The sequence below is a fragment of the Felis catus genome, chromosome B4 (assembly GCF_018350175.1).
Source record: "Felis catus isolate Fca126 chromosome B4, F.catus_Fca126_mat1.0, whole genome shotgun sequence".
NCBI lineage: Eukaryota > Metazoa > Chordata > Mammalia > Carnivora > Felidae > Felis > Felis catus.
This window is the reverse complement of record NC_058374.1, coordinates 120,739,777-120,767,586: the sequence shown is the minus strand read 5'-3', so window position 1 is coordinate 120,767,586 and position 27,810 is coordinate 120,739,777. Positions and strand designations below refer to the sequence as shown.

At 35.9% G+C, this 27,810-nt stretch overlaps 1 protein-coding gene across 1 annotated transcript; it reads right to left on the bottom strand.

Annotated features, from left to right (window-relative positions):
• Positions 1-60: 60 nt before the first annotated feature.
• Positions 61-26,623, bottom strand: ACTR6 (actin related protein 6). The gene is made up of 11 exons (XM_003989157.5): positions 26,469-26,623; positions 24,785-24,902; positions 24,232-24,300; positions 22,481-22,604; positions 20,669-20,804; positions 20,521-20,577; positions 12,532-12,630; positions 12,359-12,437; positions 6,054-6,225; positions 4,023-4,161; positions 61-766 (listed from the first exon to the last, which is right to left on the bottom strand). The coding sequence occupies exons 1-11, from the start codon at positions 26,534-26,536 to the stop codon at positions 637-639; spliced, it is 1,191 nt and encodes a 396-aa protein (XP_003989206.1). The 5' UTR covers positions 26,537-26,623; the 3' UTR covers positions 61-636.
• Positions 26,624-27,810: the final 1,187 nt, after the last annotated feature.

Here is a 27,810-nt window from a genome sequence, read left to right as displayed (position 1 = left end):
TTCATCCTAAAAATGATACAGTATTTTTGTGAGTGAAATAATACATTTCTGCCAACATAATACTGATCAAAAAACACTTTAATACATTGGCTTTAGTTTCCACCCTTTCCAATTTATTCTAAATAAAAACCAAATGTTAAACACAAATAAGATTAGTCTTCCCAACTTTAGTATGTATGAATGAAAATGGCAATTTTTATATAAACTACTTAGTTCTAAAAGAGAAATTATATCAGCCAGAAAACATTTTAGCCAATCCCTCCCTATTCATAGTAACACAAAACAGCTTTCCAAGGAAAACTGACCAGTGAGACAGTTATGTTTGCGCTCTCAGCTATAAAGAATTAAATTCAAAATGCATTTACTCTTCTAATGAAAGATAACCTAGTCTCAGGAATAGTGTAAGCACTGTTATGGTAGTCTAACTCTTAAGTGAAAATATGAGCTGAGATACAGTTTACTGTAATAACTTAGCTAAGCAACCTTTGAAAATTAGCTGAGAATCAAAGTATTCACATAAGTTTAAGATCTAATCTTAGGATGAAAGGTAACACAGATCTTTAACCTACTTTAAAAAGAACACTGAAATTAAACCTTTCGATCACAGCCATTCAAAACTTTAATTCAGAATGTTTCTTAAATATCAAATTTCTCTTCACAGACGCTATGTCCATTTTCTTCATAATCTTCTCTTGTTACTACCATATCTTCAAAATCATCATTCTCTGATATCAATTTTCCACCTTCCCAGGCATAAGTAATAGGGCTAAAAATAAAGTTAAAATAAATGAACCCAGATGATTTTACAGAACTGAAATGCAGAAAACATTCATTAGTAGCTAAAACGTGGCAATCTCTACCCAACCTGATTTAACAGAAAACAAAGTGTAAAAATAAAGCATACGCTTCATAGGAATAAGGCAAACTATTAAAGAAAAGAACCTTGGTCACTAGTACAACTAAGTGGTTTCTTTCTTTTTTTTTTTTTAACTTGTACCCTGAATTTATGGACCCTCTCTACTTCTAAAAAAACAAGATTATAAGCAAAAGATCAAAAATGCATAAAAGTTTGAAAAACACTGTCATAACTGAATCTAAATTCTGTATGTGGCAAAGATATGTCACCTCACTAATTTGCACAGCAACCCATGAAACAACATATTATAACATTTTACAGATTTGGAAAATGAGGCTCAGAGAGGTTTTCAGTGCTTTCAGTGCTTTTGCTGCTATGCTTTCTTCTAATAAATGAAACATTTAGGAAACACAGCACATGATACACAGTTACATGGTAGGACAAAGACATTAAGTAAAATTGGGACATATAAAACATCCAGTTTGGTTTGTGAGCTCAAGCCCAGTGTCAGGCTCTGTGCTGACAGCTCAGAGCCTAGAGCCTGCTTCAGATTCTGTGTCTCCCTCTCTCTGCCCAATCTCCTCCACCCCCCCCCCACTTGTTCTCTCTCTCTGTCTGTCAAAAATGAATAAACATTTAAAAAAATTTAAATAAATAAATAAATAAATCATCCAGTTTGGTTTTATTTCTAACCAAGGTTATATACCTTATGTTATGACTCAATTCTGTTTCTAATGTTCCTCTCCCCCAATTCAGTTTAAAATCTGAAAAATGGTGAAAAGCTAATAAATGTTTTCCTTATTGTATTCCATACATGTAACATTTATATATGTATATGTAAAACAGATATGCAATAAAGACTTGATGAATAAAAGAATGAAAACTCTTTCTGTGGATCCCTTGGCATGTAATGTGTGATGACTTCCATTTAAAATGCAGGATAAAAAACGTGTGGGGCAAACAAAACAAAACAAAATAAAAGTGTGGGAAATAAAGAGACATGGTGGAAAAAATAATAATAAAATAAATAAACAGGATGAAAATCCAGTATGCAAAGTATATGGACATTATGCTGATAATCATTACAATATCCAGCAATTGTTTACTCTTTAATCTGATAGCGATAAATTAAGTGAGCAGACAAGGGCCTTCTAGTAACTGCTATTGATTTAGAAAAATTCTATTTTCCTTTAAAACAAGACTCTAAAATTAAGCCTGGGTGGCTCAGTTGGCTAAGTATCCAACTTCGGCTCAGGTCATGATCTCACAGTTCATGAGTTTGAGCCCTGTGTCAGGCTCTGTGCTGACAGCTTAGAGCCTGGAGCCCGCTTCTGATTCTGTGTCTCCCTCTCTCTCTGCCCCTCCCCTGCTCACACTCTGTCTCTATCTGTCTCTCAAAAAATAAACATTAAAAAAAAATTTTTTTTAATTAAGAGTCAGGTATATGGGGTCTTATTTCTAACTCTGCCACTTAAGACTGGGACAGTGGGGATGGGGCGTTATTTAGACATATATTTGGTAAGAGACATGTATTTGCTCCTGACTCAAGATAAAGAGAACTAGGTTTTAGCCTGGCCACTGCTATTAACTTCCTGTAAAGCCTCTGCCAAATCACGAGCCCTTATTTCTTTATTTACAAAGTAAAAACATTGAACAGGAGGACTTATAAGCCTTTTTTTAAATGTTTTTTATCTTTGAGATAAAGAGATGGAGTGGGGAAAGGGCAGAGAAAAAGGGGGACAGAGGATCCAAAGTGGCCTCTGCAGAGAGCCACAGCAGAGAGCCTGATGTGGGGCTCAAACTCACGAGCCACAATATCATGAACTGAGCTGAAGTCGGATGCTCAACTGGTGCCACCCAGGCACCCCTATATAAGCTTTCTTAAGGTTCTAAAAGTATACCTTATTTTTTTCCTCCACAAAAGTGTAATGATACCTGCTTTTCTCATAAAACGGGATAGTGGGTAGATATAAAAGATTTCTGAATCAAAAAAAAAAAAAAAAAAAATGACCACTGTGGCATGTCGGTGACTCCAGTCGGTTAAGTCTCCAACTTCTGATTTCAGCTCAGGTCATGACTTCCCAGTATGTGAGTTCCAACCCTTCATTGGGCTCCACACTGACCATGTGCTGACAGTACAGAGCCTTCCTGGGGTTCTTTCTCTCTTCCTCTCTCTCTGCCCCTCCTGCATGCTCTATCTCAAAATAAACTTAAAAAAAAAAAAAGGCTACTTAAACATAAAAGTTTACTAAAATACAGGTATTCCATTTTTCAAAAGTTTGCATTACGCCACTTCACTTTTACAAGAGACTACATTAGTACCTCTTTTTGCTAACTGAAAAGGATTTTTGCTTTTCCAAATAAAGGCAAAAAGCCAAACAGCATTCAGCATTCATTTTGCAGCGAGCCATTACAGAGGCGGCACACACCTAAGCAGGGAGAGTGGCACCGCTAAGCTTCTCCCCAGGAGCTACACGCGGCATCTCAGCATTGAGCTGCCATGGCTGTGAACTGCGTCCGTGAGCATCTATGTGTTACCTCCATTTATTTTGCATATCCGTTAGCAAGATGTGTCCCAAGGTATCAGAAAAGCCTAAGAGAAATTATTCTTTGGGTCTGCAAATGCTCAAAATTTTTCTATATAAGTTAATAGTAATTGCTTCTTCATTTTAGGCCATTTGACTTAGAAAAGGTTTCAAAGGAATGTTCTACTTTTGGATAGCAGGGGAAACCATTTTTAACAATGGTTTCCAAAACAACTTACAAATTGACATAATTTATCTTCATGGTTAGTTCTTACATTTCTATTATTCTTGATAGAAACTGTCAAGAAATGACACATCTTAGATAAAAAAAAATCAGATTATAACCTGATTGCTTTGCTGGTAAAAATCTCTTAGGAATGAGGATTGATTTACTATGTGGATACTATCTTATATTAATTGAGCACCCATTATGTACCAACCATTATGGCTGGCACTTTACATACTTCATCCCATTTAGTCCACTGAAATGTCAGGTTTATTAATTCAATTTTTGAGAAAGGGAAAATGAGGATTCCAAAAGTGAAATAAACCTGCCAGAACCAGGCTTAAACTCAAGTCTGCCTATTGACCATTTTACCTACAAAATGACTTCCATGTTTTATCTATCAGCCAACACTTACTTTTCAGGCAGCACAACTGAAACATCATAATCTGTTGGAGTGAGACATCGAACTTCTGAGTAAACCCGATCTCTAAATCCCGGGAAAAGGGAATTTCCTCCTGTCAAAACAATGTTCTTAAAAAAATGCGGCTGCATTTCTTTAAGGGGGGGGGGGGGGAAGAAGAAGAAAAAAAGGCATCAGAAAATCTGTTTACTTATCTTTCTGGAAAGACGAATATAAGGGTTTAAGTAAAAGCCATCAGTTATAGTAACTGGTTTGGAAACTATATACTTTTTTAATAACCATAAGAATTATTTATAATATTTCATAATGAGGTTAAAATTTACAGAAATTGACACATCAAACAGAATGAAATATGACCTCACAGATCTTTAAAAGAAAGGCTCAGGTGAAGGAGTTGAATTACTAACTACTTGTTACATACACATATAAGCTACACATAAATGGGTAACATTCTAGAAGCAGACAGTTGATAATTATACTTCTTCCCTAAAATGGAGGAGGTCTTTCCGTAAGTTGAGATTGTAAGCTAGTGTAAGGCTAACATGGAGGGCCTTCAAGACATTTTAACTTGGAAGCCCAAATTTCCATGTTATCTCATTGAGACAGACATAATTATTTACATTTGATAGTGAAAAATACCCATAATCCATAATAATAAAGCATCTTTTGTTCTACACTCATTAAAGTTACATACTGGCAAACATTAAGTGCCACATTGTTAGCTGGTATTAAAAGTCTACTAAGCATCATGGGGAAATCTATGAGGAGTCAATTAATAAATACCAGCCACCATACCCAAAGCTTGTGTTCACAAAACAGGGGCAGAGTTCCCTTATATTGACACTGAGCCTCATGACATTAAAGCAGTATGGTATAAACTGCTGTATACCAATAACTGCAACCTTGTATAAAATGTGAAATTAATGAGACAACACAGAAACAGTTGTGAAATAATTATACTAAGGTGATAGCATTATGTGATTTTCTTCTCTCTCTCTCTCTCTCTTTTTTTTTAAATGGGAGGAAAGGACATTGCAAGTGCTAGATTTGTTCCAATCTAGGAAGACACTTGGAAGATATAAAAGTACTCTCCAAAACTCTAGAAAATTATGTAGGTGAAGCTTGCTTCAGGAGAACTCACACATCACTGAAAAGCACCATACTTCAGCTTCATTAAAGTTAACTTCCTGTAGGGATGCCTGGGTGGCTCAGTAGGTTAAGCATCTGACTCTTGATTTCAGCTCAGGTTATTATCTCACAGCTCGTGAGTTCGAGTCCCATGTTGTGCTCTGCACTGACAGCGTGGAGCTTTCTTGGGATTCTCTCACTACCTCTCTCTCTGCCTCTGCCCCCGCTCTCTCTCTAATAAATATATAAACACTAAAAAAAGTTAACTTCCTATATATTATTCCAAAAAAAACTAGAAGAATCCAATCCCATCAATAGCTAGAAACTATAGCTTTGTTAAATTATAAATTTTGATTCTCTGTAAATAAATATGAGTTAAATTAAAACTTTTCTAAAATGGACATGGCAACTTAATAGTCATGGAAAGATTAATTTCTTCAAGGTTTTTTTTTTTAATGTTTATTTACTTTTGAGAGAGAGAGACAGAGTGCAAGTGGGGGAGGGACAGAGAGCAAAGGAGATGCAGAATCTAAAGCAGGCTCTAGGCTCTGAGCTGTCAGCATGGAACCTGATGCAGGGCTCAGACCCATGGACCGGACCGTGAGATCATGACCTGAGCCAAAGTCGGTCGCTTAACCAACTGAGCCACTGAGGCACCCCTAATTTCTTCAAGTTTAAATAGACCATAATAACATTCCCTGTATCAAATTTCTAATCTAGGACCAATAAAGTAAGAATTATTCAAGTGCACTATGGAATTTGTAAATCTATGCAAATAAAAGACTTTGCATTTGCCCAAAATTACTTAGAAAGTTCAGATGATTTCTCTATGGCTCACAGAGCTTACAATTTTTTTAGAAATATCATTACGTCTCAATACTTTAATTATTCATGTACCTTCAGGTAAGTTCTGAATTGAATAGACAATAGCTTCTGGAATACCCATTTCTTGAATGCCTATATCAGAAGGATTAAAGAGTATTTCTGGAACAGCAAATCTCTCATTGGCCAGACGAAGAATTTGTTCCCCAGATTTATATTTTCCACTTAACACCATCTCTTCCCTTGGCTTAAAGAAAAATAAGATAAAAAAGTTTAAGCTACATTTTCTAGTTCATATGACTAATAACATTTAGTAACATGCTATTTTAACATATTAATCATATTCTGGGAAGTTTCAGGATTCTCAAAAGTTAGAAAAATGTGGCCTTCTCTGTTGCCTAATCTACACAAAGAAATAATTGCTGACTCTACTGTAGCTGTTCCCCAAAAGACGATCTGGCTAAATTATTCCACACATTTTAAAACAGAAAGAAAGAAAAGGAGAAAAGAGGAGAGGGGACCTTATATCCTACCTATAATAATAGACCAATTTCAGTTTCTAGAGAACAAAGAAGATACTCTAAAAAACATTTACTAAGTCTAGAGGTGCCTGGGTGGCTCAGTCAGTTGAGTGTTGGACTCTTGATTTTGGCTCAGGTCATGATCTCACAGTTCATGAGTTTGAGCCCTGTTGACAGCTCGGAGCCCGGAGCCTGCTTCAGATTCTGTGTCTCCTCTCTCTCTGCCCCTCTCCTTCTCTTTCTCTCCCTCTCTCTCAAAAAATAAACATTAAAAAAAAATTTTTTTTTTTAGTATCGTCAGTTCTTCTAGATTCAGTTATAGACATTCATTTGCAATTATAGATGCAATTTTCCTCCTGGAACAGAGTATAACCCAATCCTTTATATAAGTATAAAATACCTCGAATATATAAAAATAGTAATAATTACTAAAGACTAGGGGACCTGGGTGGCTCAGCTGGTTAAGCATCTGACTTTGGCTCGGGTCATGACCTCCTGGTTCATGAATTTGAGCCCCGCAACAGGTGCTGTGCTGACAGCTCAGAGCCTGGAGCCTGCTTCGGATTCTGTATCTCCCTCACTCTCTGTCCTTCCCCTACTCGTGCTCTGTCTCTTTCTTTCTCAAAACTAAATAAACATTAAAAAAATTACTAAAGACTAATGTATTTAAAGAACATTATACATCCTTTAATATAATCAGTACATACAATATATTCCTTCCACTACATTGCCTCTCTTAACCTGGATATAATTCTAAATTCTATCATTGGAAATTCCAAGCTCAAAACATTATTCTTAAATAAGAATATCCAAAATTATGTAATTTTCATAATACTCTAGGTAGAACAAGGAAAACTGCAAACCACTTTTAACCCAATAAACTACTATTACAGTAGCAAAAGAAAAAAGTGTTATTCCTTCATAGTATTCTTCCTTCTCAGGCAGAAATAAAAAATATTTCCTATAAATTTATTAACTTATAAATTCACTTAAAAGTGATACTGGCTTGGGTTTAAAGGATATAACTCATTTTTTCAACACTCAAAATAATCTGGAACGGATGTAAACTTGGGAGAAATTCAAGTGACAAAACATTAGAGATTATGTAGTCCATTACCAAGATTTTACAAAAGAGGATCATGTGACTATCCTCGGATCAAATATCTAAACTAGGGGAAAGAGCAAGAACTAGATAGCCTTGTTGACTGTTGGCTCTAAAGCCATTAATCATTAATACGTAATCTGGAACTACAAGTAGTTTCTGTTTTAAGAGTACAACTCCAAAAAGATTTTTTAGGACATAGACAAATGAAGGAATTTAGAAGAGTTGCTATTTTAGGGGCGCCTGGGTGGCGCAGTCGGTTAAGCGTCCGACTTCAGCCAGGTCACGATCTCGCGGTCCGTGAGTTCGAGCCCCGCGTCGGGCTCTGGGCTGATGGCTCGGAGCCTGGAGCCTGTTTCCGATTCTGTGTCTCCCTCTCTCTCTGACCCTCCCCCGTTCATGCTCTGTTTCTCTCTGTCCCAAAAATAAAATAAACGTTGAAAAAAAAGTTTTTTTTTTTAAAAAAAGAAGAGTTGCTATTTTAGTCAATGTAGGCCATGATTACCACACAGTCTCATAAATTTTGTTCCGATATTGTAAAAGAAATGATCAGTTTAAATTACAATGGCTCTGCACAAGGTGTTACCATAATCATTATGAACCTGATTTTCTCAACTTAAGTCCATTTTACTTTATTAGGCATCCTCTTTCTGATAAGAAAATTGTAATTTGTATCAGTTGTAATCAGTAAAAATATCACAGAGCCCATTACTGTTATTGTTACTATCATTAAGTACTAGAAAATGGAGGTTGTACCTTTTTCCAAGCACTCAAAAATACTTTTTCTTTATTTTTTCTTTATTTTATTTTTTATTTAAAAAAATTTTTTTTATGTTGATTCATTTTTGAAAGACAGAGACACAGCACAAACAGGGGTGGGGCAGAGAGAGAGGGGGACACAAAATCTGAAACAGGCTCCAGGCTCTGAGCTGTCAGCACAGAGCCGGACGCAGGGCTCAAACTCACAAACTGTGAGATCATGACCTGGGCCGAAGTCAGATGCTCAACCGACTGAGCCACCCAGCACCCCTCTTTTTTTTTTTTTCTTGTAGAGAGAGAAAGCATGAGAGCACGAGCAGGCAGAGGGGCAGAGAAACAGGGAATCCCAAGCAGGCTCAATGCCCAGTGTGGAGCCAGGTGTGGGGCTCGATCACACAACGCTGGGATCATGACCTGAGCCTAAGTCAGGAGTCAGACATTAAACAGACTGAGCCACCCCAGCACCCCTAAATATATTCTTGAATAGTTTTAACAATATTCTGAGTATAAGAGCTCTCAAATAATTATAATTTTTTCATTTCATGTAGTTATTATTTTTCTAATTTCATAAACATATATAAAAGCAAATAAATAAAAAATTAAAAAATATAAACATATATCAGCTCTCATCAAAGTTGTTACATATCAGGCAACAATGAAGTTAACCAAGTACTAAACTCAATACACTTTAGAATTAATTCTAACACATACGAAATAAAACTGTTTCTAAATCTTAAAATTATTGGAGTGCCTAGTGGTTAAATAAAAAAAATAAAAAATAAATCTTAAAATTATTAAGAGATACATATACATAATTTTTTTGTTTGTATTTTGTTATTTTTAGGTCTTTTTTTCCAAATATGCACATGATTTAACACGTACAGGTTGCCTCTGAACATCAGTTTGAACTGCATGGGTTCACTTATATGCAGATTTTTTTTTTACAGTACATTACTGTAAATGTATTTTCTCTTCTTTATGATTTTCTTAATAACTTTTTCTTTTTTCTAGCTTACTTTATTATAAGAATGTAGTATATAATGCATACAGCATACAAAATATGTGGTAATCAACTTTATGTTATCAGTAAGGCTTCTAGTCATCAGTAGGCAAGTAGTAGTTAAGTTTTTGGGGGGAAAGGGGACGGGTCAAGGTATATGCAGATTTCAACTGCATGGGGGCAGGGGGGTGTCAGCTGTTCAAGGGTCAACTATATTGTGAATAAATTACAAATTTTAACATTGACAAAGTAAAGATTAAACCATTATTTTTGAAGTAAAAATTCAATGTAACATTCTATCATCTAGCAAAAGTTGAGGCCAACTGACTCTGTCTACTCAATTGATATTAAAGTCCACAAGTTAAAAAGGAGTCTATAGCCTATGACCAGATATTGTTCACAAAACCAAAGGCCAATAAAAGAGCTGCAGGGATGCCTGGGTGCCTCAGTCAGTTAAGCATCTGACTCTTGATTTTCACTCAGGTCATGATCTCATGGTTCCTGAGTTTGAGCCCCACATCGGACTCCTTGCTGACAGTGCAGAGCCTGCTTGGGATTCTCTCTCTCTCTCTCTCTCTCTCTCTCTCTCTCTCTCTCTCTCTCTCTCCTTCTCCCTCTGCCCCTCCCCTGTGCTCACTCTCTCTCTCTCAAAATAAATAAACTTAAAAAAAAAAAGAGCTGCAAACAATATTATGTACCTTCTGCCTTTTTTCTCCAAAGACAATGAGTAAAACAATGGTCAATTCAAGGAATAACATCTCTATTGGCTAACTATATAAGATGCAGGTTTGAGTAAACAGGGCTTAAAATCTGGCAAGGAGAAAATCGGTGGCATTTAGCAGATAATGTCTAGTAAACTGATAGGGTGTCATTTGCAGGGCAGGAGAGAATACATTTAAAAAAAGAAAAAAATTTATAGACTTAGTTGATGGTACAATTATCTGGAAGAGATTTTTGTAAGATTAAGTTATCAAACTTAAGCACTAAGCATTTCCAGGGACAGGAACTAAGAACATGGATATAGATTATTTTTCAAGTGCCCTGGGTGATTCCAACAATCAGTCAGGTTTGGAGAAATTGGGAATCACTGAGTCTTTACTCAGGGTCCATCCCTGCAGAAATATAGATGACTTTACTACCATTAACTCTACAAAGTGCTTTAAATTATCCGTAAGGTGCTTTATATAACTGGAGTATTTTAATGAGTAATAATATATGAAGATGGTATTGTCTATATATTTGCAGTTTTCATTGTCTCGTAAATAAAGTACAACTTGGGCTTCCAGTTCACGAACAAGCAACTTGATCTCATAATTTGTTCCAACACCCACTTCTAAAAGCCAACCTACAACCTTCCACAAGGATCTGTTTCTAAGAACATTACAGGATGACTTCAATTTTATGAGGCTTTGGGTAGCCTTCTCAGAATTCTGACTTGTATTTCACTTCAATAGTATGGTAAAAAAAAAAAAAAAAAATATATATATATATATATATATATGTATATATATATATTTAATTTTAGGCATATAAAAAAGTATAAATAATTTAAAGAAGTGTAAAACCCATGTATTCATGAATTAGTTTGATACTTTATACATTATCACTCCCCCTTTTTTTTAATTTTTTTTTAAGTTTATTTATTTATAGAGAGACAGAACGAGCAGGGGAGGGGAAGAGAGGAGACCCTAAGCAGGTTATGCACTGTCAGCGCAGAGCCCAATGTGGGGCTCAAACTCACGAACTGCAGGTCATGACCTGAGCCAAAACCAAAAGTCAGAGGCTTAACAGACTGAGCCACCCAGAAGCCGCCCTCCCCACCCCCTGTCTTTTAAATTTTTTTTTTATCACACCCCTTTTTAATTTGGTGTTATCATTCCAGTTTTATACTTTTAATTCACACTTATGTATTCTTTTTTTTTTTAATGTTTATTCATTTTTGAGAGAGACAGAAAGACAGAGCATGAGTAGGGGAGGGGCAGAGAGAGAGGGAGACACAGAATCCAAAGCAAACTCCAGGCTCTGAGTTGTCAGCACAGAGCCAGATGCGGGGCTAGAAACCCACCAGTTGTGAGATCATGACCTGAGCCAAAGTTGAACACTCAACTGACTGAACCATCCAGGCACCCCAATACTTACATATTCTTAAACAACATAAATTATTATTCCACACAGCCTGAAACTATATATATCCTCCTAAAACTTGCTTAAAGACATCATGTTTTAGACAGAAACATGTTTGTGAGATTTATCCATGATTATCATGTAGCGCTATTTCATTTTCACTATTGCTTATTTTATGAACATGTCAAAATTTATTCTCCTCCATTAGCGGATATTTGGGCTTTTTCCTATCTTTCACTCTTTTAAAGTATACTGCAGTGAATGATACCATAAATGTTTCCTTGTAGAAATATGCTTACATTTCTGACCAAAGATTTTTAACTTCCCAACAGTCCTCCATCAAGCCAGCTAAAAGGGCAAACTTCACATTTACCCAAACATAGAACTGATAGTTTACCTGAACAGATCAAAGATAAGGAGAAATTATTTTGACATCCAAGATAAACTGCTGCTCAACATGTTGAAAGTGCACTGGATTTTGCCCTTTTCCACTACAATCTGATCATATCAGACCAAACAAGTAAAATTCAGTCATGTCTGCTATGTCAATAATTTTCACAACTGGAAAACAACCAAGCTCTAACTGGATTTAAACTAATTCTTAAGAAAATAGAAAAGGGTTAACCATAATATAGGTAATGATCCTATCTATCTCCAGATTTGTCCCTTGTGCTATCATTCAGCTGATAGTCCTTTTTCTAAATAACTTTAACGAGATATTTATTAATCACTTATACACTTGTGCCTGGAGAACAGGCCACCAGGAAAGCAGTTATCAACAACTCTGTAAGACTCTACCAAATCCAACTAGATTTTTTCAAATCTGCCTGAGGTGGTCACTTCAAGAAATGTCATTGAGGATTTTTTAAATTACCTTACAAAAGCCCTTTTTAATTGTACTGAAGTCAGGCAAAACATAGTCTATCATTACTGTATTTTCTTCTCCTTTCAACCTGGAAAACGAAATAGAGATACGTGAAATAATTAACTATGTATAAAATTACCCAAGAACCAACTTTCTGATTCTTAGATTACTATTATACATACTTTGCAATATCCATATCTCTATAAAAATCCTGAGACACATAGCATACATCTTCTTTCACTTGATTAATCACATGTGTTTCATCCATAACATGTAGCTGCCTAAGTGGAAATAAAAACAGTAAAATTTGAAATGGAAAAATGTAAGTCTAATTTATAATTACCACTTAAAATATTTTTTCTGGGACGCCTGGGTGGCTCAGTTGGTTAAGCGTCCAACTTCAGCTCAGGTCTCAAACTCTCGGTTTGTGACTTTGAGCCATGCATCAGACTTTGTGCAACAGCTTGGAGCCTGGAGACGGTTTTGGATTCTGTGTCTCCCTCTCTCTCTGAGCCTCCCCTGCTTATGCTCTGTCTCTCTCTCTCAAAAATAAAGATTAAAAAAAATTTTTTTAATAAAAAAAATAAAATATTTTTTCTGGAATTAAATCTTTGGGTAATTGATTTTTTTAATATTAAATTTCTGAATGTGTAAGATATTTTCAACTTTATGGAATAATTATACTTCAATTGTATATAATCTCCACATTACCCCTCTGAGGGCACATATCATTTCAGTTTGCACAAAGAAGTTGAAAATGAAGGCTTTAAGTATGGTAAGGCTTATCCAATTAGAGAGCAAACCTTTTCCTCTAATCATTCTGAATAGAATCTTGCTAAAATGACTTAATTCTTTACACTTTCTTTTCTGATTATAGCAGTATTGTGGGTTAGCACACAGTACCTGGCACATAGTAGATGCCTAATAAATATCTGATGAGTGAATCCAAGAAAACACAGGCTTAATGAAGAAAACAAAGATGCTTTAAAACCAAAACTGAAGACAACACAAACAAATGGAAAGATATTCCATGCTCATGGCTTAGAACAATAAATGTTATTAAAATGCCCACACTACCCAAAGCAATCTACAAATTCAATGTAATCTCTATCAAAATACCAAAGTATCTTTCAGAGAACTAGGACAAATAATCCTAAAATTTGCATGGAACAACAAAAGACACCAAAAAGCCAAAGCAATCTTGAAAAAGAACAAAGCTGGGGCGGTATCATAATCCCAGACTTCAAGATATGCAACAAGATAAACTACAAAGTTATAGTAATAAGAACAGCATGGTACTGGCAGAAAAACAGCCACATAGATCAATGGAAGAACATCGAGCCCAGAAATATACCCATGTTTATATGGTCAATTAATCTACAACAAAGGAAGCAAGGATATATAATGGGGAAAAGATAGTCTCTTCATTGTGTTGGGAACACTGGAGAGATACATGCAAAAGAATGAACCTGGGCGACTTTCTTACTCTATACACAAAAACAAACTCAAAATAGATTATTAAAGACCTAAATGTGAGATCTGAAACCATAAAACTCCTTAAAGAAAACAAGCAGTAATATTTTGGACACTGGCTTCAGCAACATTTTCCTAGATATGTCTCCTCAGGCCAAGGAAACAAGCAAAACAAAAACTATTGGGAGTATACCAATATAAAAATCTTTCACACAGTGAAAGGAACCATTAACAAAATGAAAAGACAACCTACTGAATGGGAGAAGATATTTATAAATGATATATCTGAAATGATATATCTGATAAGGGGTTAATATCCAAAATATATAAAGATATTTTATAACTCAACACCAAAACAAACAAAGAAAAAAACAAACAAATAATCTGATTAAAAATGGGAAGAGGACCTGGATAGACATTTTACCAAAGACAACATGCAGAGGCCAAGAGACACATGAAGACACTCAACATCACTCTCATCAGGGAGATGCAAATCAAAACCACAATGAGATATCACCTCACACCTGTCAAAATGGCTAGTATCAAAAAGACAAAAAATAACAGGTGTTGGCAACAATATAGAAAAAGGAAAACTCTCAAGCGCTATTGGTGGGAATGGATTTGTACAGCCACTGTGGAAAATAGCACGGAGTCCTCAAAAAATTAAGAATTGAGGGGTACCTGGCTGGCTCAGTTGGTTAAGCGTCTGGCTTGGGTTCAGGTCATGATCTCAGTTTGTGAGTTCGAGCCCCACATCAGGCTCTCTGCTGTCAGCCCAGAGCCCACTTTGGATCCTCTGTCTCCCTCTCTCTCTGTCCCTCCCTCACTCTCTCTCGCTCTCAAAAATAAACCTTTTTGGGGCGCCTGGGTGGCGCAGTCGGACTTCAGCCAGGTCACGATCTCGCGGTCCGTGAGTTCGAGGCCCGCGTCGGGCTCTGGGCTGATGGCTCGGAGCCTGGAGCCTGTTTCCGATTCTGTGTCTCCCTCTCTCTCTGCCCCTCCCCCGTTCATGCTCTGTCTCTCTCTGTCCCAAAAATAAATAAACGTTGAAAAAAAAAATTTTTTTTTTAAAATAAACCTTTTTTTTTTACAGTTAAAAACAGAAATATCATATGGTCCACTAATTTACCCAAAGAAAACAAAAAGCCTAATTTGAAAAAATATATGTACCCCTTTTTTTGAAGCATTATTTACAATAGACAAAATATGGTAGCAACTTTATTGCCAATTGATAAATGGATAAAGAAAATGTGATGTACACCCACACCCACACCCACACACTGAAATACTAAGCTGTCATAAAAAAGAATGAGATCTTGCCATTTGTGACAACATGGATAAACTTAGATGATTTTATGCTAAATGAAATAAGTCAGATAAAGACAAATCATACATGATTTCACTTCTTTGTGGAATCTAAAGAACAAAACAAAGCAAAAACTGACCTGTTAATACAGAGAACTGGTAGTTGCCAAAGGGGAGAAGGTGGGGGGATGGGCAAAATAGGTGAAGAGGTGTAGGAGGTACAGGCTTCCAGTTATGGAATAAGTCACGGACATGAAAGGTACAGCATAGAGAATATAGTCAACAGTAGTGGTGACAGATGGTAGTTACACTTATAGTAAGACAACATAGAGTTGTCAAATTACTATGTTGTACACCTGAAATCAATGTAACGTGTGAACTATGCTTCAATTAAAAAAATGCAAAAGAAAGAACAAAAATGTGAAGTCATTTCCTTTGAATATTTTTCTCTACACATATATACTACATTTACTTTTTTAGACTAAACATCATCTCACATTTTCTTATGCTATCATTCTTTAAAAATATGGTTATTTATGGTCCCATGATATTTATTAGAGCGATATATGAATATGTACTTATTAGCATTCCTAGTGTTGGAAGTTTAGGTCAGAGAAGAAAGATACTTGTGTGTGTATAAACATGGACTTTGGTTTTGTTGTTGTTTTTTTTAAATAGGCTCTATGGCCAACTTGGGGCTTGAACTCATGACCCCAAGATCAAAAGTTGCATGCTCTACTGACTGAGCCAGCCAGGCACCCCAGACACTTTGGCTGAATCACAACTTAGCAACCAAGCTACTTGACCTATCTGGGACTCAATCTCTTCAACTCTAAAGGGGTCATGATAATAAGATCACCGACAACACATCTGTGAGAAGTAAATGATTCTAATTATACATAAGTATTTAGCATAATCCTTATACTTAATAAGTAAAAAACATTATTATTGCTTCCTTTTGCTTTTTGTTACCTTCATATACGTCATGTTTTACCTTAAGACTCACTATTGCACCAATGAAAAGAAAAGATGGTAATTAAACTATGACAATTCTAAGGTATCAACAGCTGGAAGATCTGTCCCAACTAGAGATGTGGAAAAAGTTACCTCAAAATCGAAGCACTACAGGTATTTTTATCTATATCTTGGATTATCTCATTATTTATTCACACTCTAGAACACAGAATTTGAAATACTGTTAGTATCTTGGTATATTGCCAAACTGTTTACCAGAAAAGATATTTCAATTTATGCTCTGATCAGCAGCTCTACTAGGAAGTACCATGAAAAAGAGGAACACTAGGGGTGCCTGGGTGGCTCAGTCGGTTAAGCATCTGACTTCAGCTCAGGTTGTGATCTTACAGTTCACGAGTTCGAGCCCTGCATTGGGCTTGTACTGACAGCTCAGAGCCTGGAGTCTGCTTCAGATTCTGTGTCTCACTCTCTCTCTGACTCTCCCCTGCTCGCACTCTGTCCCTCTCTCTAAAAAATAAACATTAAAAATTTTTTTTTCGAAAAGAAACAGAGGAACTCTTATTGTTAACCCATATATTGTTAACCCATATATTGTTAACCCTCCTAAATAAATGCTCAATAAATATTTTAACTGAATCTGTAGTTACTACAGATGTTTAACATTTTTTTATGTCTGAGAATTATCTATTTATATATTGTGACTGTATGTAACTCTAATGATTAACTGTGCTACTGAACATTTGTTTTCTGAGAATCATCTAGTAACCATTTCATACCAAGGTAATGCTTTTTTTATGGATCATTAAGAGCCTTAATATATTAAAGATAACAATTTGGTGTCACATTTATTCCAAATTTCTCAGGTTTATGTTTGTATTTGTTTTCTTTACAAATGCTTGAAATTAGTGGTTTTCCAGACTAGAAGGGGACAAAGAGGGATGAGAATGCTGGTAATATTCTCCTTGAACTGTGTTCTGGTTACCTGGGTATATTGTTTTTAAAAATTCATTGGATTATACATTCCAGGCTTTTAAATTTTACTCTTTTAATTAAATATTTTCTTATTGTGGTTTTATTTTTATATTTAAGTCTTGAATCCATTTGAACTTTAGAATACGACGCAAAGGAAAATTTTTCTACAAACAGCCAACTTTCCCTGTATCTTTTCTTAATCAATCTCCTCTTCAATGGTTTCTGATGCTTTCTTTTTTTTTCTTTCTTTTTTTTTTTTTAATTTTTTTTTTAACGTTTGTTTATTTCTGAGACAGTGAGAGACAGAGCATGAACAGGGGAGGGTCAGAGAGAGGGAGACACAGAATCTGAAACAGGTTCCAGGCTCTGAGCTGTCAGCACAGAGCCCGACGCGGGGCTCGAACTCACAGACCGTGAGATCACGACCTGAGCCGAAGTCGGCCGCTCAACCGACTGAGCCACCCAGGCGCCCCCCTGATGCTTTCTTTAGTATACCTTACTTTTTTTTTTTTTTAACACGTTTGGTTCAGAATTAACTGTTTGGTCTCACTGGTCTATCATTTAATTCTCATTCAAGTATCACTTTAATTATTACAATTTTAAAATGCTTTATCATCTACTAGAGAAAGTCTCCTTTAACCATTATTGTTTCTCATAACTGTCTATTTTTTACTTTTTTTTTACATGTATTTATTTTTGAGAGACAGAGTGCAAGCAGGGAAGGGGCAGAGAGAAGGAGACACAGAATCCGAAGCAGGCTTCAGGCTCTGAGCTGTCAGCACAGAGCCCTACGTGGGGCTTGAACCCACAAACCGTGAGATCATGACCTGAGCTGAAGTCCGATGCTCAACCAACTGAGCCACTGAGGCTCATAACTGTTTCTAAGTATTTTTGCCACCTTGTTCTTTTCAAGCTGAACTTCAACAGCCTTCCTTTTTAAAATATATTAATTTTTCCACTCAGCATGGAGAAATGATTGAGTGCACAGGCTCTGGACTCAGACTGTCTGGGTTTTGATTAACATCTTCATCTGCCTGAACTTTCTCTGCCTTTCCAATTTGCTGCTTCTAATCTGATGGGGATAGAGGAACTAAATATCCAAACCTTTTGAAACTGAGCCCAATTCTGTTTGGTTCTACAGTGAATAATATTCACATAATCTTAACACTGTAAATGCTACTTATGAGCCTTCCACTTTTAGAATTAATATATAAGCAAGGCAAGAAGAGTTAACTATAGTAAAAAGTAACATGTAAATGTTATCTCAATAGTTAAGAAGAAGTGGTATAGTATTATGTTTAACGAAAAAGTGACTCTATGAAGGTTACATACTATAGGATTCTGTTTCTTGAAACAACAAAACCACAGAAGTGGAAAACAAATTAGAGATTGCTAGGGGAGAGGGACACGGTGGGAAAGCAAATATAAAGGATTAGCAGCACAAAGGAGTTCCTTCGGAGCGATGGAACAGTTCTGTATCTTGACTGTGGTGGTGTTTACATGAATCTATACATGGGATAAAGTTGCATGGAAATACACACACATGAATGCATGTAAAAAATGTTGAACACCTAACATTACCTGTAGTCTGGGTAACAATATTATACCAGTGTCAATGTCATCATTTTTATATTGTAATAGTTATATAAGATGTTACTAAGGGTACACAGAGCTCAATGTACTATTCTACAACTTCCTGGGTCTGTAATTATTTAAAAATAAAAAATTTTTTACAAATGTACTAGAGGGGCGCCTGGGTGGCTCAGTCGGTTGAGCCTCCAACTTCAGCTCAGGTCATGGTCTCGCAGGTTGAGTGGGTTTGGGCCACGCGATGGGCTCTGTGCTGGCAGCTTGGAGACTGGAGCCTGCTTCAGATTCTGTGTCTCCCTCTCTCTCTGCCCCTCCCTGCTTGTGCTCTGTCTCTCAAAGATAGATAAACATTTTAAAAATTTTAAAAAACAAAAACAAATGTACTAGAGCCATGAGGGATGGCTAAGGGGAGTGGGTTTCTTTTGTGGGTAATGAAAACATTCTGAAAATGTTCTAATACACTACAACCCATTGAAAATGTACCCTTTAAATGGGTGAACTGTATGGGATGTGAATTATCTCTCAATAAAATTGTTTAAAAAACTGGGGCACCTGGGTGGCTCAGTCGGTTAAGCATCTGACTTTGGCCCAAGTCATGATCTCACAGTTCATGTGTGAGTTCGAGCCCCACGTCAGGCTCTGTGCTGACAGCTTGGAGCCTGGAGCCTGCTTCGGATTCTGTATCTCCCTCTCTCTCTCTCTCTCTGCTCCTCCCCAGCTAATGCTCGCACTCTGTCTCTGTCAAAAATAAATAAACTTAAAAAAAATTTTTTTTAAATAAAAAAAATTGTTTAAAAAACTAATGGTACATCTGACAGAATAAAGAAGGAAAATGTGGGAGGAAAGGTAGAAGGAAATGCAGATTAACTTATTTTCTCATATGACATAGAGGGGGACTGAAAGAAAATGACAGTGTCATACAAGCCAAAGTTAATGTAGCAAGAAATTAAGATTTAAGAATCCTACTTACAAAACAAAACAAAAAAATCCCACTTACATTTTTAAACAAAATAAAATTTAAAATAATAGCATAAATAAAATTTAGGAGCAGGAGAAGAGTTGGATGTGGCTAAGTACACTAATTCCTCATCTTTTAGCGATGGGCAGTCAACTAATACTGGTTAATCCACAAACAGAAATATCAATATATTATTAAGGCTCATAGAGACTAAAAATATAAACAATACAGTTTAAAGATGATACTTTGTGTGGAATGGAACGGACATGAGAACAGGGGAGGTAGAGATTTATTTCCCTTTGAAACTCTTATTCCCTTAAATGCATTTTTAATTTGTTTTATAATGTATAACATTTGTAGTTTTTATAACATTTATAATTTTATAATATTATAAACATACTAAACTCCCTAGAGTTTGGGGATACCCAAACTTTGGTGGACATTAGCATTTTATATGCTAGAAAGCTTTTCTTTTCTTTTCTTTTCTTTTCTTTTCTTTTTTCTTTTCTTTCTTTCTTTCTTTCTTTCTTTCTTTCTTTCTCTCTCTCTCTCTCTCTCTCTCTCTCTCTCTCTCTCTCTCTCTTTCTTTCTTTCTTTCTTTCTTTTTAGTGAGCTCTACATCCAATGTGGAGCTTGAACTCCCAACCTAGAGATCAAGAGTTGTATGCTTCATTGACTGAGCCAGGCAGGCACCCTACTAGAAAACTTTTCAAGTTGAACATCATTTGTATTTATATTATATGATACAGTTTTTAAAGCAATAGTATACAACTGTTACCTGAAGTTACAACTAATGGTTAAAGAATTACTTTATTATGTTTTTAAAAATAATTTTAAATTACTTTAAAAAGTTCATCACCAGCAGCCAACCCACCCAAGGACTCAAGCTAAGTATTACCTGTAAGATATAATCTCCTTTAGATGATTGGTTAGGAGTTTTCCTCCCACATTTATCCTAAAAAGGGAGAATGCAAATTTGGTTCAGTTTATCACACCTTTCATTCAGTTTTATCCTATGAAACACATGAAAATTAAGTACAACTCACCGAATAATTGCTTCTTTTTTCTTTTTACTTCTACAGTAAGGAACTATATGTGTAAAGGAATATCCACTATCTACAATGATACAGCATAATTCGGAAGGATTATCTCGAAAATACCTATGTGCACTGAGAGCACCAGCTATTAAAAAAAGATAAAAAAAAAACTGCATTAAATAAAAGTATAATTAATTTAAAGCAATAAAGAAAGGTAACAAATTAAGGCAAGCACAAAAACAAAAAACTTTCTTTTATTTCTATATGCTAGTTTAAAACAATATCCACATGGGGCACCTGGGTGGCTCAGTCGGTTAAGCATCTGCCTTCGGCTCAGGTCATGATATCACGGTTCATAAGCTCAAGCCCTGCATCAGGCACTGTGATGCCAGCTCAGAGCCTGCAGTCTGCTTTGGATTCTGTGTCTCCATCTCTCTCTGCCCCCCCCCTTGTGTGTGTGTGTGTGTGTGTGTGTGTGTGTGTGCGCTCTCTCTCTCAAAAGTAAATAAACATTAAAAAAAAATTTTAAAGATTGTGCTCTTAACCATTGTAGTATAGTATCGCTCATATAGACTCAAAACCTGCAAGTTAAATATTTCAATACTTTCATTGTGTAGTCCTGTAATGTAATTCTAGCTTTTAACAAACTTACTTCTAGATGGTATTTTCAGATTGCTTTTCCTCATATTGTCAGGCTAAGTAAGCTATTAACATTATTTCAGTGAATGATAATAATAACAAACACATCAGTGACAGAAAAGATAACTACCACAGAAACAATAATCTTTTAGAAATTAAAAATATGTGGCTAGTGGAATCCCTAGCTGGCTTACTCAGTAGAGCATGGAACGCCTAACCTAGGGGTTGTGAGTCTGAACCCCACATTGGGCATAGAGATTACTTAAAAAATATATACATGTTGGGGAACCTGCCTGGCTCAGTCAGTTAAGCCTCTGACTCTTGATTTTGGCTCAGGTCATAATCTCAAGGTTTGTGGGATCGAGCCCCACATCGGGGCTGTCAGCGCTGAGCCTGTTTGGGATTCTCTCTCCCTCTCTCTCTGCCCCTCCCCTGCTCACATGCGTGACACTCTTTCTCTCTCAAAATAAATAAATAAACTTAAAAAAAAAATGTTGCGGGGCTCCTGGGTGGCTCAGTCGGGTGAGCATCCAACTTCGGCTCAGGTCATGATCTCACAGTCTGTGAGTTCAAGCCCCATGTTGGGTTCTGTGCTGACAGCTCAGAACCTGGAGCCTGCTTCGAATTCTGTCTCCCTCTCTCTCTGCCCCTCCCCCGCTCATGCTCTGTCTCTCTCTCTCTGTCAAAAATAAATAAACATTAAAAAAAATTTTTTTAGGGGCGCCTGGGTGGCGCAGTCGGTTAAGCGTCCGACTTCAGCCAGGTCACGATCTCGCGGTCCGTGAGTTTGAGCCCCGCGTCAGACTCTGAGCTGATGGCTCAGAGCCTGGAGCCTGTTTCTGATTCTGTGTCTCCCTCTCTCTCTGCCCCTCCCCCATTCATGCTCTGTGTCTCTCTGTCCCAAAAATAAATAAACGTTAAAAAAAAAAAAAAATTTAAAAAAAAAAATTTTTTTAAATATGTTGCTAGTAACTTCACTGGGGAGAAAATATTGTACTAGTAAAAAGATGAAGTAAAATAAGTCTGACTAGATAATCTCTAAGAGTCCATCTAATTTTTAAATCCCATATTTTATTTCCTCCAAATCTAAAAGAATGTCACCCAGTATTCTTGGATTTTGAATGTTCCTCTTTATTCATTCCATATTTCTGTAACTTAATTGCAATCAAAATTTTAACTCACCATTTACTCTTAAGACTGCTTGGAACTGATATTCTTCAAATAGGATTTCATTCATTGATTCTTGAATTGATGTGAAGTTAAAATATGGTTCTGTGATAATAATATTGGTATCTAAAAAATCAACCTATGAGAGAAAAAAAATCCCAGAAGTTTTATAACTTTGTAGTTATAAATACTTGTTTTACATATATAAACAAATGTATTAAATCCTCAAAATAATCCTAGAAAACAAGTCTTATTACTATCTCCATTTAATCAGAGGGCAATCTGAGGTACAGAAGAGTTGAATAAGTTACCAAGCTTCATGGAACTCGTTAGGGACATAGCTAGGGTTTGAACCCAGAAAATTTGGTCACAAAATTCATGCACTTTATTATTTAATTTTAACTCTCTTAATGGTAGCATTAATAAAATGGAACTGTCAAATTGCTTGAAGATCATTATGTAAAAGTAATGAACAGTATAATTAAAAGCATTAGGGATGTTATTTTGTTTTCAAAGTTAAAAGACCAGAAGCTTTAGGATATTTAATGTTTAGATAATTCTCTACCACACTCTTCAGAAGCATTAAAAACTGAATATTCACTCACTATTCCTAAAGTTACACTATAGATATTAAAAGCACAAAATTCTCACATAATATTCACAATTCAGATATGTGGACAAAAATATTTTACTGTGAAAACAAAAATGAGATAGTGAATTGATCTAATAGTAGACATGTGAAGTGAAATTTTAATCTTGAGTTTCACAGACCATCTCTTAACCTCCAATTCCACTTCAAAATGGAAATTCTATTCACTTGCACTTATTTTATTTTTAAAAAATCAAAGCTAATAACAGTATATGAAGTGACTTAAATATATACTAGAAATATGTTTAAAAGTTAAAGCTAGGCACCTCAATTCTCTTCAACTCCAATCCTTGACTTACTGTCTAGAATTAGTCCTTGACCTTTCCTCTCTATTCATACTGCCTTATCTTTCACCTGAAATCATGCCACTGCCTTCCCAATGCCCTTTCTGCCTCCATTCTTTTCTCCTTCTGATCTGTCTTCCGTACTGCTAGCATAATTATCACCAGATATTTTCCTAATTCAGAAATCTGATCATCCTCCCCAAATGTATTACTCACCACAGAAGTCTTCTCTTCCATGGCTTGACAATGCGTATGAAATAATGTCCATATATTTGCAATCTTACCCCCTTCACCCCATCTTACAGTGTGTGCTGGTAAATGTTCAATAACCAGATTTCCGGAAAAAAAGAAAGTGCCCTGATTTGTAGAGCTTACCACAGTTATAAATATGGCCACAAAGACCGATTTCAAGCTATCCTGAAGTCACCAAACACTGAACACAGTTAGGAAGAGATGCACATAATCGGTTCTCATGAGCCAGTATGAGGAACTTCAGCACAGGACTATTCAGTAAAAACTCTGACTCTATTCACCTTCATACCATGCACTCTCCCCCTGTAGATTTTAGCATAAATAATCTTAAGCATGTATTACTTTTCAGATACATGTATATTGTCACAGTATGCATAATCTTAAAAGTTAAAAATATGATTGTTATATACAATGAACATGTACAATAAGATTTATTTATGTCATATTAATGAGTGAACTAGCTTCATATCCTATCTTATTGGTTCTTTTATTAACATTAGTTAATACATCTTTGATGCTGTAACTTTTCATTTGAATAAGACATGGAAATAGAAATTTGAATACATACTCCAATTTGTTACCTGATACATTTCTTTTCCAAAAAGGTAATCCCAAACTTGTCTTTGAACATCCCAATTCACCAAGTAGCCCTAAAAAAATTCTTGTATAAATTATCACAAATATTTGAACATTTAAAAGTGACATTAATATATTATAAACCATTAATTTCTCTTTATGGTTACCTCCAAACCAATTATAATGGCATGTTTTTCTCCTTTTAAATATTCTAAAATTTACAAATTGACAATAAGCAAACATCAAAGATTCAAAAGACATATTAGTATATGGAGATGCCACTCCATTCTTACTTTCATTTTAATGTGTTCATCTCATTTAACTTTAACATAAACAAGTAAAATTCAGTACCCACAATCAGCAACTAAGCCATGGTCATTTATTGCTAACAAGACAAGTTAATTTCAATTTTGGGATAATAAGAACTTACATAAATTTTGAATAACTTTTCTCTGAGATCTAAAAATATTTCCGTACATACTAAATCTTAATTATACATTTAAAAATTGTTTTTAAATTTAGGTTTAGATTACTAGAAATGACATATAATTGAATTACCTTCTGAAAAGGAAGAATATAAAAGAGTCCAGAAGGGTCCTTTATTTCATCTATCTGGTTGGCGGTAAAAGTTTTAAGACGTGCCGTTTTTGACCTGAACTGACAGTTAGGAATTACCCTATTAACAAAGAAACAAATAATATAATTATTCCCTAAATACTTCCTAAAAATGCAATTACTTAACCACCCCACTGCAGGCAAAAAATATCCACAGTGTTTCTCATTCTGTCTTCAAATAATTAAAAAAAAATTTTTTTTTAAGTTCTAATACATACCACATTCTACACTGGACCCTTTATCTTTCTTGAGTACTCTTTAAGAAACTCTTCTAGAAAGAAAAGAAAAAGAAAAGAAAAGAAAAGAAAAGAAAAGAGAAAAAAATTCTTCTAAGTGGGTGCTGATCCTGCCACCACATAGATGACAGTCAGGGCTCAAGTAAAGTCATTCTGGCTTTAATGTGGAAATCTTAATACCACTCTGGTAAAAGATTTACAGGTTCAAATTTCTAGCTATTAAAATTAAGTCACTAAGAAGTCAAAGATTTTCAATTAGCAAGATGTTATAAGGTACAGAAGTAGGAAGTAGTTTTAAATATGGTTGCTGCCCACCATAAGCTTACAATCTTGTTAGGAAGACAAACTAGAGTCCTATCAACCATACACAGGTGTACACATGTATGTGTGTGTGGAGAAAGAGGGGAACAGAGAGAGAGAGAGTGAATTGGGACAATTCTATGTCCCAATAGTATTGGGACAATACTATGCTGTCACTTTTCTATATGTTTAAATATTCTTTGAGGACATGATTTTTTAAAACTGCATTGTAGTCAATCTTATGGTTGTATTATAATTGTAGTCAATTTTCTATTCTTAGTTATTTAGCTTGCTTTCTTTTTTTTAACTACATACACAATGTCTAAAATATAGAGCATGCTGTATTTACTCTTATCAAACGCTTCCTATTTATTCCTTAGGTAACTGATAACAGAATTGCTGTGTCAAAGGATAAAAACAATCATACACATTGCAAAACATTTTCCAGACGACTGTTATCAATTTAACATTCCTATGCGGTCTGATTGTCCTCTTTAAAAAAGAAAGGAAAGGAGAAAGAGGGGGAAATCCTCTGTAAACATGATATATTCTACATATATAACATAAATATTTTGATTGCCATTGTAGTAATTCTGTTAAATCGACTCTATCAATCAGGTCAGCCATTGAGCACTACGAAGGACTTAGGCACAAAGCCTTCAATGTTTCCAATTATTAAGGCCATTGTTTTTAAACTTTTTGGGGCTCACAGAACCCATCGAGAATCCGATAAAAGCCATAATTGCGACCTCAAGAATATGCATACACACAAATGTCCACGATTCTTGAGGGTTCATGAATTTTCTGTATGCACCCCTCCTTTAGGAACCGCTTCTCTAGAAGCCTGTTTTCCTGAGCTATTTCCTGTTATGAAAGGAAACACATGTCCCACTTCCGGGGCCGCGTAGCCTAAATTAACGCCAAAATCCCAGTTCAAAGCATCCCAGTCTCCCAACTCCAAACAGAGCATCCCTCTGGCTCAGGTTAGGGCCACGTAGGGGCATTTGCAATTTACTGTGATCCCAAAATGAAGCGTAGCATGTGAAACAATTAAGGGCCTGTCTTGTCCTAAGGAGCGAGAGAACACTTACGACACATTTTCATGGCTGTAACCGATTTTGGCATTATAGGCTCCGTTATCCAGCACTAAGGTTGTCATCTTAACGTGAACCAAACTGCACTCGCTTTCCTCTTCTGACACTTCCGTTCACTCTTTTTTCCGGTACTCTATGGTTTGCATGAGCAGAGCGTAAACGCGCTTCCGGTCTCCCTTAGCAACTGAGGACGCCGGAAGTCAGAGGCTGCACAGTCTCTCGGCGGGTCCTTGAGTCCTGCAGGGCTTCTAAGACTAGCCCTTTTACGTCGGGAGAGATCCAACAAGAATGGAAACGGCTAAGTGCTTTTTCGCCCATTGCATGTTTGTCCTCTACTTCGCAGATTGACTCGTCCCTACAAGTTTCTTCTAATCCCTGTAGCAAACCTGTAGCTTTGTGCCTCTCTCTCTCCCTGTGTGTGTGTTAACAATAGTATTGTTCAGTGACCTTTCCTAAAGTGCAAAACCATAAGCAATATTGAATTGGATATGAAGTCTCTTCAGCTTCATTTCCCGCCACTGCCTATTCGACTGTGGGGTCCAACCACCCTTAAATTACAAATATTTGTTCCCTCGACCGTCTTGCTTTTCTATTCAATCAGACTCTTTCCCTGCGTACCTGTTCTTCATAACACTACTCTCATTCTTATCTAAAAAGGTTTCTTAACATCTAACAACTACTCCGTTCTCCGTCTTAAAATTGGGTGCTCCTCCTCTGTGTTCCCCTAATGCCTGGGGCTAACTCCTACGTATAATAATGGTTAAGAGGATGAAATTTTAATCCGGATTCCACCACAAAATGTGTAACCTTGGGCAATGAAGATGATAATGGTTAACACTTACAAAAAGCTTAATATCTGTGGGTAAACTTTCTTAGAGGTTTATAGACATGTATATACATATACATGTGTGTGTTATGTATATATATACTAACTTAATTTTTAAATTTATGAAGTATTACTGAAATCAAAGAGATAGTGATTAATAGTGCAATCTCTGCATTCAAACTCCTGGGCCAAATCCTGGCTCTTAGTAGATACTGTGGACAGGCTAGTTACTCTATGCCTTAGTTTCCTCATCTATAAAATAGAGTAAGCTAAATAACACTCCCTTGAAGAATTGTTTTATGAATAGTAAAAGATAAAATTCAAGTACCTGGTAGTAGTAATGCTCATCATCATTTCATCATATAATCGTCTTTTTTTCTTAAGATTTTATTTTTAAGTAATCTTTACACCTAACCTGAGGCTCGAACTCACAATCCTGACATCAAGAGTCACATGTTCCATAACTGAGCCAGCCACTCACCCCGTATAATCATTCTCATAACATGCGTAGAT

What these genes read in the sequence shown, in the direction of transcription:
- ACTR6 (XM_003989157.5), bottom strand. Translation starts at nt 26,536, where the DNA reads ATGACAACCTTAGTGCTGGATAACGGAGCCTATAATGCCAAAATCGGT. An exon ending in TACAGCCATGAAAATGTGTC is followed by an intron (nt 24,903 to 26,468) that starts GTAAGTGTTCTC and finishes CTTTGTTAATAG; the next exon opens with GGTAATTCCTAACTGTCAGT. An exon ending in TTAAAAAGGGCTTTTGTAAG is followed by an intron (nt 6,226 to 12,358) that starts GTAATTTAAAAA and finishes TTTTTCTTTAAG; the next exon opens with CCAAGGGAAGAGATGGTGTT.